The sequence below is a fragment of the Ictalurus furcatus genome, chromosome 5 (genome assembly GCF_023375685.1).
Source record: "Ictalurus furcatus strain D&B chromosome 5, Billie_1.0, whole genome shotgun sequence".
In the NCBI taxonomy this organism is placed as follows: Eukaryota; Metazoa; Chordata; class Actinopteri; order Siluriformes; family Ictaluridae; genus Ictalurus; species Ictalurus furcatus.
In genome coordinates, this window is record NC_071259.1 from 3652765 (window position 1) to 3664929 (window position 12165).

The window sequence follows — 12165 nt, forward strand, 5'->3', positions numbered from 1 at the left end:
AACGCGGTAAGACTATGCCTCGTTCGTTCTCACGTGTGGATTTATAGCAAGCCCAGGTTGCCCAGATACAGCAGAGAATCACTGCCAGGATCTGCAAGCTACTGGACTTCTCCCAGGCTTCTCATTCAGAGTGTCTTAATCTGAAAGTATGATGGGATGCTGTGATATATGCCGTAAGGAACACTTTGTTGTCTTTATGCCATTTTTAAATGCTGGTTGTTTTGACAGTAGAGCAAATGCTCGGTTCCTGCTAAGGGTGGAATGAGCTGCATGGCTCCAGTGTCGTATGACTTTCGTTCCTCAGGACAAAGGTGTGGTGAATGCTGAAAGCGTTGTTCTGTGTAATCGCGACATGGGAGGCAGAGGATAGGTTAATCCTTGTTGTTCTTATGTAAGCAGGGTTTAGCTGATCCTCTCTGGATCTGATCGCACACACACACACACACACACACACACACACACACAGTGGCAGGAGATGTTGCTTTGTGTAATTAAGGCCCAGGAAAACCCTTTGTAGCTGGATTCGGACGCCATAGAATAGCTTTCTGTGTGCACTCGGGTCATGCGAATGTCATGGCAGCCTGTTGCGTCACTCGCACACACCCATTCGGTTTAAAACGCCAGCTTGCTAACCAGATGAAAGTCATCAGTTGATCTTTATAGGATTATGTTTAGACTCTTTAATACTGCTGTGACTCTCTGGGTATGAGGGAGAGGCTGTCTATGGGTGCGTTTGAGTGATCAGATTGAAATGTTTTCAATTTTAAGTGTATTCACTCCCATACTTTTATGCTGATAATCCCTATCTGGCTATAATCCTGATTCTCAAGGTGCATGAAACAAATTAGGTGTAAATGGGATGAACTTTTGATTTTTTTTTTTTTTGTTCTTTTTTGTTCCCCCTCATAACTCCTAGCGAAAAGGACAAAGCAGCGTGTCTGCTGCTCTGTGTCCTGAGCGCCATGATCCTTTCCACTCCTTCCTGATCCTTGAACCCTGACCTTAAAGTCCTGTCAGTGCTGTAAGTATAGACGGGCCATGGAGGTACAGCTTAACAGAACAGTTGTACGCGGGGTCGGTCCAACAATGTTGTCATTTCGACTTGTTCGGCGTTATTGTATAAATCTGTGCGGCGAATTCGAACGGTCAAAATGACCAATATGACCGTTGTGCACTTCCACGGATATAAGTGTTAGGAGGCAATACTTCAACCATAGCTTTTACTACCCTGATCTTGCATGAGCAGCAGTTCAAAAAGATGCGATCGGTTGGCTTCACGTGCCTCGGACGAAGCATGAGAGAGCCCTTTCCCTCCCTGGCTGGTAGCTGTCGCTCGATAGCGGAGAGTCGCCTCGTAGATGGGAACTGGCCATGACTAAATGAGGGAGAAAATTGGTGGGGGTTTGATGGGGGTTTGGTGGGGGCGGGGATAGGAATTATCAGCTAATATTCACTATACTAGTCTTAGTGTTAGATCATTAGATGTTAACGTTTAAGAGGTAATATAGTCAAAATAATGAGAGATTATACTGAAATAACAAATGAGCATTGAAAATTCTTTTAAATAAATTTGAACCTGCAGTACAGTGCTTCTGTAATTCTGCATCTCCATGTCCATACACTGTTAGAGCTAAGGTTTGAGGAATTGGTGAACTTTAACCTTGAGGTTATTACAGTCACCACACCGGGGTGACGTCTTTGCAAACTGAGCCGTGAGTCTGTACTGACACGCATGCACGTGGATACTGTGCTAACCGCACCCGCACTAGCACTAGCACTAGCACTAGGTTTCTCTCATGGCTGCACTACTTCTTGGGGGGGAAAAAAGGCCTGTACGTACAGTACAGATCCTTACTCCTGCTCTTAATAGTGTGATTGTTTGTCTGATGCACGTTCGTGTGGCGTTAAGGACGTCGAGATCCTAGTCCTGTCTGTTTTCTTCCAGTTACACATCAGTGAAAACATCAAGTGAGCGTTGTAGGTTGTCGCTTGTCCTAACTGCTTGTGTTATGGAAATGGAGCTCAGAGGGCTGACGAGGCAGCGGCCATGTTGTGTCTGTGTTGCTCATTCTTCACTAAACGTGTGCGAGTTTCTCTCTGTGATGAGTCGCGGGTTATGATGAGGACTCCCAAACATGCATGTTGTGTTCACGTAGTTCTGATGAAATGCCTGCAGTGATGTTTTAATAAATCTTCACGAGACGCAACAACCTGTGTTTCTAAACTGGAATAGATTCCTGTGAAGACATGAATTATTTTGAATACTGTGCTTTCTCTTCTCACGTCTGCTCTCTTCTTCTTGTCTCTGCTCTTCTCACGTCTTCTCTCACGTCTTCTCTCTTCTTCTTGTCTCTTCTCTTCTCACATCTTCTCTCTTCTTGTCTCTGCTCTTCTCATGTCTTCTCTTCTCACATCTTCTCTTCTCACATCTGCTCTCTTCTTGTCTCTGCTCTTCTCATGTCTTCTCTTCTCACGTCTGCTCTCTTCTTCTTGTCTCTGCTCTTCTCACATCTTCTCTTCTCACATCTTCTCTTCTCACATCTGCTGTCTTCTTGTCTCTGCTCTTCTCACATCTGCTCTCTTCATGTCTCTGCTCTTCTCATGTCTTCTCTTCTCACGTCTTCTCTCTTCTTCTCGTCTCTTCTCTTCTCACGCTGTCTCTTCTCAAGTCTTCTCTCTTCTTCTCGTCTCTGCTCTTCTCACGTCTTCTCTCTTCTTCTTGTCTCTGCTCTTCTCATGTCTTCTCACGTCTTCTCTTCTTCTCGTCTCTTCTCTTCTCACGCCGTCTCTTCTCAAGTCTTCTCTCTTCTTCTTGTCTCTTCTCATCTCTTCTTTCTTTTATTTCTCTTCTCTTCTGTTTTCTTCTCTTTTCTTCTCTCCTCTTCTCAGTGTCTCTCTTCTTCTCATTTTTCTCTTCGGTTCTATTTTCTATTCATTTCATCTTTTCTCTTCTCATGCCTTCTTTTCTTACTCTTCTCATCTCTCTTCTCTTTCTCTTTTTTTTTCCTCTTCTCGCCTCGTTTCTTCTCACAGCTCGTCTTTTCTCTCTCGCTCTCTTCTCTTCGCTATTCTTCTTCTACGCCTTTTCCTCTCTGTCGCTTGTCTCGTTTCTTCCCCCCCCCCCTTCTCCTTATAACGTTTACCGTCCTCTCTCCTCTGCCGAGTAGAGAAGTTGATAGAGGGTTTGAAGTCTCCAGAACCTTCCTCCTCCTCCTCTTCCTCCCTGCTTCTCCCTGACCTCCCTCTGAACGACCCCTTTAGTCCTGCAGACTCCAGTCATGGTAAACCCCTTCTGCTTTGGCCACTCTGCTCCATTTCGTACCTCATCCGTCCTCCAACATACCCCGCAGACGCTATTATTTTTTCACAATCTTCGCCTCGAAGAAGCAGAGGATGCTCATCCATCTGTTTGCCTCTCTTTCCCTGCGTCAGCCTCAAGCGTCACCTCCAACTTATCCATCAGCCCATCTGTCTATTACTGCATGACCGACTCAGACAGCTCGTTTCATTTCATAGACGTGTGCCTAAAATAATAATAAAAAAAAAAAAGACTGAAAATGAAAAGATCATGTCTCATTATCTTTTCACTAATCATATTTTCATTCACTTTGTACACAGCCGTGATGGATACCCTTATTCCAGGTCTGGAGTCTCTACACGCCGATCCTGTGTTGCCAGGTCAGTGCAAATTCCCCTCACGCTGTCAGTTTTCTTTGAATTGAATAGACAACCCCTAAAACACTCAAGACCAGCTCGAATTGTTGCTGTCTAACGCTTCCTAGATGTAAGCGACGATGACACTATTTATCGAGATCATCCACGAGGTCAATAAACAGGAACTATGAAGTTTTATAAGCTTGATCAAATCGGGTCGCTCTAAATTCGTTTCGTCTTTACCGACGTAGTTTGCATTCAAAACGGCGGACCAGAGACGGCTTTTCTGCGCTCGATCGCACCGATATCAATCATCCCCGTCATCTTTTGTGCGAGAGAGTAGGCTGGCTCTTACTAACGCGATGTTTCCTGTCATCACTCGTTAATTAGCGCTTGCGCGTCGGTCAAACGATGACCGCACAGTGTCTCAAAGTTGTCCACGAGGTCAACCGCAGGAGTCTTCTTCACAAACGATGCGTTCGATGACTCTGATGTTTTATCGTTGTGATGGTTCTCGCCGCGCAGTGCCGGTCCAGCTGATGTTTGTTTGTGTTTTTCATTTCCTATTCTTTCACCTTCAGAATTCTCTATCCGTCTGTTTCAAACGCTTCATAGTGATCGTTCGTGATCAGGCATAGCAGTGAAAGCAGGTAGCGCTCAGAAACTTGATGCACGACACGCAGACACTGTAACACAGAAGATTTTTACGTTTGGCTTTAAGCGGCTTTGCAGGACGAGCTGCCTTGGAACTGAAATCGTCGGAGAAATTGAGTATCAGACTGGATGTTTCACTCTGAAAGCGAACTTTGAGTGCTTTGAATGCTTCAAAGGTCAAACTATATAGAACTAGACGAATGGGCTTTCCCAAACGTCACGCTAACATCTCGCACCCATCTCCTTTCTGTCCATCTCCTTTCTCTCGACCTGCTCATGTGGTTGCTTTATCCAAACTTGCTTTATCTTCCCTGCTTTGGCTATTCTTAATCCGTTACCTGTACATCCTCTCCCATTCCTGTCCTCCTCCCTCTCCCTCCGTTCTGTCATCCAGACGCCCTGGGAGGAGGGGAATCTCTACTCGGTGGTCCCCTGCTCTCTCATTCCTCATCGGGAGTTCAGGTGCTGCCTTCCCCAATGTCCTCCACTCCCGCTCAATCTGTGGAGCAGTTCATTCCGGCCCCACTGTCCAGCGCACAGCTTCAGCCGGGTAAGACGAACACTCACGATGGGGTCGTAATGGGATGCAGAGGCACTGATTTACACATTTGATTGAGCTCAGAGGGACCGAGTGGGATAGTGTTCCTGTTTAGAACTTTCCAATAAATGTGCGTCTTCATTTTTAGGGCCTATCTAGAACCCTAAAGCATTCTGCTTTTTCTCCGTAGTTTGGTGTTGGCCAATTCCCACCCACCATCCTGCTCTCTCCTATCATGCCGCCAGGGATAGTGTAGGCTAACGTTCATTCTCCGAGACGTGTGAAACCAACCAACCGCATTATTTTTGATGAGAGGCAAAACATACTTGAGGGAAAGAGCTATCTACGGTCTTCCACACGCATGAGCTCACAGATCGGCTAGAGACGCTGTGATTGACGCTTACTATTACTTGGTGCACGTCAGCGGTAGGTCAGTGGTTAACATGTTGGACTTCTGATCGAAAGGTTGTGAGTTCACATGCCAAGCTGACATGATATGGTTTTTGAGGTAGAATCCTTTTTTTTTTCTCTTTGATTGCTAGGGTTTTCTTGTTCGCAATGTTGACATCTCCAGCTTTCAATCCTCAATCGCTTTGCCTCCCGAATAAAGCGGTTACTGAAGATTTTAATCAGTGGTGCTTGATAACATGACTGCTCACAGTTTTGCATCAGGGAGCAATGCAGCAATCTCACGATCATTTTTATTGTAAAAAGGCATCAATACAGCACTAATGAACGTACGCGGGGAGTGGAACAAACTGGGTAGTGTTCTGTATGTTCAAAAAACAGACCTTTGCAACCTTTACAGTCAAGCTGATCTTGCTTTTCTTGTTTCTATTCCTGTACCTGTCCCTTTCATTTATACGTCCTTTCTTTGTTTCTCTCTCTCGCACGCTCTCTCGCTCGTTCTCCCTCTCTCTCTCTCTCTCTTGCTCGTTCTCCCTCTCTCTCTCTCGTTCTCTCTCTCTTGCTCGTTCTCCCTCTCTCTCTCTCTTGCTCGTTCTCCCTCTCTCTCTCTCTCTCTTGCTCGTTCTCCCTCTCTCTCTCTCGTTCTCTCTCTCTCTCTCTTGCTCGTTCTCCCTCTCTCTCTCTCGTTCTCTCTCGTTCTCTCTCTCTCTCTCTCTTGCTCGTTCTCCCTCTCTCTCTCTCGTTCTCTCTCGTTCTCTCTCTCTCTCTCTCTTGCTCGTTCTCCCTCTCTCTCTCTCGTTCTCTCTCGTTCTCTCTCGTTCTCGTTCTCTCTCTCTCGCTCTCTCTCTCTCGTTCTCTCTCTCTCTCTCTCTCTCTCTCTCTCTCTCTCGTTCTCTCTCTCTCTCTCTCTCTCGTTCTCTCTCGTTCTCTCTCTCTCTCTCTCGTTCTCGTTCTCTCTCTCTCGCTCTCTCTCTCTCGTTCTCTCTCTCGTTCTCTCTCTCTCTCTCTCGTTCTCTCTCTCTCTCTCTCTCTTGTTCTCCCTCTCTCTCGTTCTCTCTCTCTCCCTCTCTCTCTCTCGTTCTCTCTCTCTCTCGTTCTCTCTCTCTCGCTCTCTCTCTCTCGTTCTCTCTCTCGTTCTCTCTCTCTCTCTCTCTCGTTCTCTCTCTCTCTCTCTCGTTCTCTCTCTCTCTCTCTCGTTCTCTCTCTCTCTCTCTCTCTCTTGTTCTCCCTCTCTCTCGTTCTCTCTCTCCCTCTCTCTCTCGTTCTCTCTCTCCCTCTCTCTCTCGTTCTCTCTCTCGCTCGTTCTCTCTCGTTCTCTCTCTCGCTCGTTCTCTCTCTCTCTCTCGCTCGTTCTCTCGCTCGTTCTCTCTCTCTCTCGCTCGTTCTCGCGCTCGTTCTCTCTCTCGCTCGTTCTCGCGCTCGTTCTCTCTCGCGCGCTCGTTCTCTCTCGCTCGCTCGTTCTCTCTCGCTCGCTCGTTCTCTCTCGCTTGCTCGCTCGTTCTCTTTCTATCTTGCTTGTTCTCTCTCGCTCGTTCTCTCTCTCGCTCGTTCTCTCTCTCTCTCTCGCTCGTTCTCTCTCTCTCTCTCGCTCGTTCTCTCTCTCTCTCTCGCTCGTTCTCTCTCTCTCTCGCTCGTTCTCTCTCTCTCTCGCTCGTTCTCTCTCTCTCTCGCTCGTTCTCTCGCTCGTTCTCTCTCTCTCTCGCTCGTTCTCGCGCTCGTTCTCTCTCTCGCTCGTTCTCTCTCTCGCTCGTTCTCTCTCTCGCGCTCGTTCTCTCTCTCGCGCTCGTTCTCTCTCGCTCGCTCGTTCTCTCTCGCTCGCTCGTTCTCTCTCGCTTGCTCGCTCGTTCTCTTTCTATCTTGCTTGTTCTCTCTCGCTCGTTCTCTCTCTCTCGCTCGTTCTCTCTCTCTCTCTCTCGCTCGTTCTCTCTCTCTCTCTCTCGCTCGTTCTCTCTCTCTCTCGCTCGTTCTCTCTCTCTCTCGCTCGTTCTCTCTCTCTCTCGCTCGTTCTCTCTCTCGCTCGTTCTCTCTCTCGCTCGTTCTCGTTCTCTCTTGCTCGTTCTCTCTCGTTCTCTCTTGCTCGTTCTCTCTCTCTCTCTCTCTCTTGCTCGTTCTCTCTCTCTCTCTTGCTCGTTCTCTCTCTCTCTCTTGCTCGTTCTCTCTCTCTTGCTCGTTCTCTCTCTCTTGCTCGTTCTCTCTCTCTCTCTCTCTCTTGCTCGTTCTCTCTCTCTCTCTCTCTTGCTCGTTCTCTCTCTCTTGCTCGTTCTCTCTCTCTCTCTCTCTCTTGCTCGTTCTCTCTCTCTCTCTCTCTCTCTCTTGCTCGTTCTCTCTCTCTCTCTCTCTCTCTCTTGCTCGTTCTCTCTCTCTCTCTCCCTCTCTCTCGTTCTCTCTCCCTCTCTCTCTTGTTCTCTCTCGTTCTCTCTCCCTCTCTCTCTCGTTCTCTCTCCCTCTCTCTCTCTCGTTCTCTCTCGCTCGTTCTCTCTCGCGCGCTCGTTCTCTCTCTCTTGCTCGCTCGTTCTCTTTCTATCTTGCTTGTTCTCTCTTGCTCGTTCTCTCTCTCTCTCTCTCTCTCTCTCTTGCTCGTTCTCTCTCTCTCTCTCTTGCTCGTTCTCTCTCTCTTGCTCGTTCTCTCTCTCTTGCTCGTTCTCTCTCTCTCTCTTGCTCGTTCTCTCTCTCTCGCTCTCTCTCTCTCTCTCTCTCTCTCTTGCTCGTTCTCTCTCTCTCTCTCTCTCTTGCTCGTTCTCTCTCTCTCTCTCTCTCTCTCTCTATTTTTTCTGGGCTGCTCTGCCTCTCTAACCCGCTCGGCTCACCCTTCACCCTGTATCCTCTCCAGCTCCGGATCAAAACCCTGACAGCCAGTTTGACCCCATTCCAGTGCTGATCTCCAAAACCCCCAGCCAAGGTAAGGAACAGGAGCAGGACTCCTGATCACATGCCTCCTGACCGTGTTCTAACAATCATCCCAGGAAAAAAAAAACAAAACCCCAAAGGGTTACTCATTATCGATAAATGAAATAAACCGTGCTGCAGGTTCGATTATACAGGGAGCTTGATGAGGTGAACCCAGTCATTGAGGCTTGAGAACTTATTCCTTGTTCATGTCATGCTCAGATAATTTTGCCATACTAAACATTAATCTCAAAGAAATGAAGCTGTTGACCATCATTTTAGTAAATATCAATGATTATTATCATCTGCCAGTTTGAATGAAATGATACTTTTGGTTCATCATTTTCTTGTATATTTTATAAGCCTGTATTTGTTCGAGTGTATAAATCTTTGAGTGGAAATAAGGGTATATCCTAAATGCCAAACCATATTATAACCATAATGAAACTGCAGATAGATAAACGGATGAAAATGCTACATCAGTTGTAGCTCCAAGCCTACACTGTCTAGTTCTCTTTTTGCCCGGATTTTCCCCGTGAAGCCGAGATCAAGTTTCAGAGCCTACTTTAGACCGAGCGTTCATCCTCATGATGACTACGCATTCATATCTCTTGCTAGGCATGTAGTTAACCTCAGCGGGGCTTAACAAGGTCGCATTTGGATTATCTGTACCCGAGTAAGGCAGAACTCTTCCGTTGACACGTTTTCATAGTGATCGCGATTCCAATCCGCTTAATTTTACTGCTCCGCTCCGAAATATTTCGAAGAATACTCCGAACTATGTCGCCGACTCCGGAGCAAACCGCGAAGTCGTGCGATTTTCATTTCTGAAATGCTGTCGCTACTCACAAGGAACCTCCACTTACTTTTCTCTTTATTTTTCTCCCTCTTTCCTCCATAATCCTTTTGTTGCAATGTACATCACCCCCTATTTTTGCTTTTTATTCTTTATTTATTTATTTATCTGCTTTTTATTGAATCTTTCATTTCCTTTCTGCTGTTTACATGCTTGCTATTTGCTTTTATCATATTTTGCGCACACACACACACACCTTTTTCTTTTCCTCTTCTGTCTTCCATCTACTTTCCCCTTCTCATCCCCCCCCCCCCGTCTCTTTCTCTCTCTTTCTCTCTGTCTTCGTCTCTTTCTTTCTGGCATGTTCTAGGTGGTAGCAACAGTGGCAGCTCAGAGACCAGTCTGCCCAATCTGGCCTGCTCCCTACTGCTGGTGGACCAGCTCATCGACTTGTAGAAGACACACACACAGAGAGAGAGAGAGAGAGAGAGAGAGAGAGGGGGAGGGAGCGAGCGATAGAGGGACAGGAGAAAAAAAAAAACCATGCAGGGAAAATGTGCAATTCATAAACAAAGCTGTAGTTTAGGTTATGAATGAAACAAGATGATACTATACTGCATCCCAAAAGACTGTCCTCCTCCTCCCGTGTCTGTCCGTCATTCACGTTATTGTTGTTTTCGGTTTTTCTTCTGTTGCGCCATCATTTCCATAAAAATCCATCACGCTGTATTTGCATCCGGTCTGTAGAGCAGGGCAGCACTAAATCTGTCCCACAGTAGGATTTACAAACTGATAATGATATAATGTTTCACTAATTTAAGAGATTTAGCTCTGATTGGTTATTTTGTTGTGGATATATCGCTCGCACTCTCATCCGGGACGGGATCATGCGTTCTACAGATCATCACATGATCATTCATTTATTTTTTTTTCCCCCCTCCAGAGACTGAGCTCGACTAGGGCTCCTTATTCTGGTCCAAAGATACACCAACTAGCTCTCTGTAGCTACGAAAACATGCAGTAATCCAGAAAAAACTGAGCAAAGCATAGTGTTCTAAACACAATGTAAAGTATACAGCGAAAAGCTGCCACATAAGGGCTGATTTATACTTCAGCAAACACGTGCAGACATTTACACAGGTGTCTGCCAGGATACTTGAGTGAAATGTTAACGTTTACACTAGGGGGCAGTGTTTCGTGTACCAAGATACACATTACGGAACAATAAACAAAGACCCACGCGTCACTTTTAGTCGCGCGAAGGGATATACGTATTAGAAGAAAAGTACTGTACGTGATGAAGTAGAATTTTATTGACGTTTTCCGTTTATTCCATGCTCGCCTCCAGATCGTCGTCATCTCATGTTGTCCAGGAACTGCTCTGAAGATTGAGCAAGTCAGAGTGTATGAATGCGTATAACGTCGTGCCTCTTTCGCTTTTGCACGGATTCTGCTTTGGGTCTCGTCCTAACTCCATTGCTTGTCCTAACTGGAGATACTCTCCTTCCCAACCAATCAGCAAACACCGTCGATTCACAATACACGTTGTTCAGATTTTGGAGGCGTCTACGTTTGACCGCGGGTTAATGCTGATATTTTTTACGTGCCTCTTCACCAAAGTGTAAATCAGCCCTCACTCTGCTCCTCGTACAGTGCTTTACTTTATTACTGCATGTCTAGATGTTCCATGAGGCCACAATATTCATATATATATATATATATATAATATACACTATATATACATATGTATTCAGCTCAAATTTAAAAGGACCAGCTATATACAATTCTTTGCATACAGAGATCTGGATAAACCAGTATTATGAACGAATGGCGATAACAGTAACCCTTTAATAGTTAACCATTAATGATTCTTTTATGACGATTCAAAGTGGTTAGGTTTTGTGTCGTAGTGGGGCTTGGACAGATGAGACACGGCGGTAACGGAGAATTAACACATTTCTCCGTCCGTTCGTTTTTTTTTTTAACATTTCTGTTTTGGTCATCCACATTTTGTCTCTAGCCCCGTAGCTGACCTCTGAGCCGACAAGACACCTTCAGCTAAATCATTTACATGACCAGAACGACTCCGACGAGCCGCAACAGAGGATCTGCTACGGAAGCCTCGCTGGTTCATGTTTAGGAAAAAAAAAAACAGTCGCCGAACTACGGCTGTTTGTTTCTCCGTACATTGAGCAGCTCTCTTACTGTTTTTTTTTTTTTATTTTTTTGAGTGCTTGGTTAAATCTTGAGTCCAGAACGTGTTGACAACCAGTTGAAAGGTTCATTCAAAACTGCCGAAAATGACCATTTGAGGAGTGTAACGCTCCAAATCTGATTCTCAGCACAATGCTGCGATCAAAACGCCTCCAAAGCAAACCTCACCTGGAGGACTCCGAAAGGAGGACGCTCTGAACGCTGGTGTTTCTAAGCATTGACCCGAGCGATTTCGAGTTATCTTGTATCTTCTTGCATGATTTCGACTTGTAGCACATTCCAGCCTCGCCGAGGCACAACGAGCACAGGAAGTGAAGTATACAGGAAGTCCCTCGGCTGAGCACCACCACCACGGCTGCTCGCTGACGTCACGTAAGCGGTAACGATGGCATACACTCCATATACGCCTGCCGTGCTTTAAATACCTAGTCCCGGTCAGTGCAGGTCTGATCAAGGTTATGCCAAGCTCTGCATGTGCAATATCATTTACGGACATATCAGCAGCATTAGCATACGATATCGCGTCACTCGACGTATTCACGCTGCTGCGTATGCGCGTCGACCTTTAATATGACCGGAGAGTTATCGCTATTCAGCTTTATCGCTATTCTCAGGAGGTGTCGTGTGCTCACATGATCATTTATCGCCTCTGTGCCCTGCCTCTAATTTGTCTTCCATCCTTTAATCATTTGCTCATTCCTTAAGCTTGTGTTGCTTTCTCAACCAAACTTCCCACGTCTTGCTTTCTGTGCACGAGTCCATCGTATCATTCTTTTTTTTTTTTTTTTTTTTTGTTTTCTCCGTTAGATAGAAGTTTTAAAACGAACAAAAAAAAAAGCTGTATGTGCATATCCAAACATGTAGCTAGAATATGAATCATTAAAAAAAAAACAAAAAGTCATAGAACCCAGTGTTCTTGTTCCTTGTAGCTGTTAATAGTGTTCTACATGAATGTATGAAGTGAACATCTACGCTCAACGTCGCATTATTATCATCACATTTCTTACAGTTTAGG

The 12165-nt window shown here is 45.7% G+C and overlaps 1 protein-coding gene across 4 annotated transcripts in view; it reads left to right on the forward strand.

The window, feature by feature from the left end:
- aak1a (AP2 associated kinase 1a) overlaps positions 1-12165 on the forward strand; it is a 43954-nt gene that overhangs the window by 22048 nt on the left and 9741 nt on the right. The window contains exons 17-19 of one of the 4 annotated variants that reach the window (XM_053624255.1): positions 3168-3281; positions 3619-3678; positions 8085-8153. The exons of 1 other annotated variant lie outside the window; for it this stretch is intronic. In XM_053624255.1, coding sequence (XP_053480230.1) covers positions 3168-3281; positions 3619-3678; positions 8085-8153 — 243 coding nt within the window. The remainder of the gene's footprint in view (positions 1-3167; positions 3282-3618; positions 3679-8084; positions 8154-12165) is intronic. 2 more of the 4 variants (XM_053624256.1, XM_053624258.1) reach the window with 2 other exon arrangements.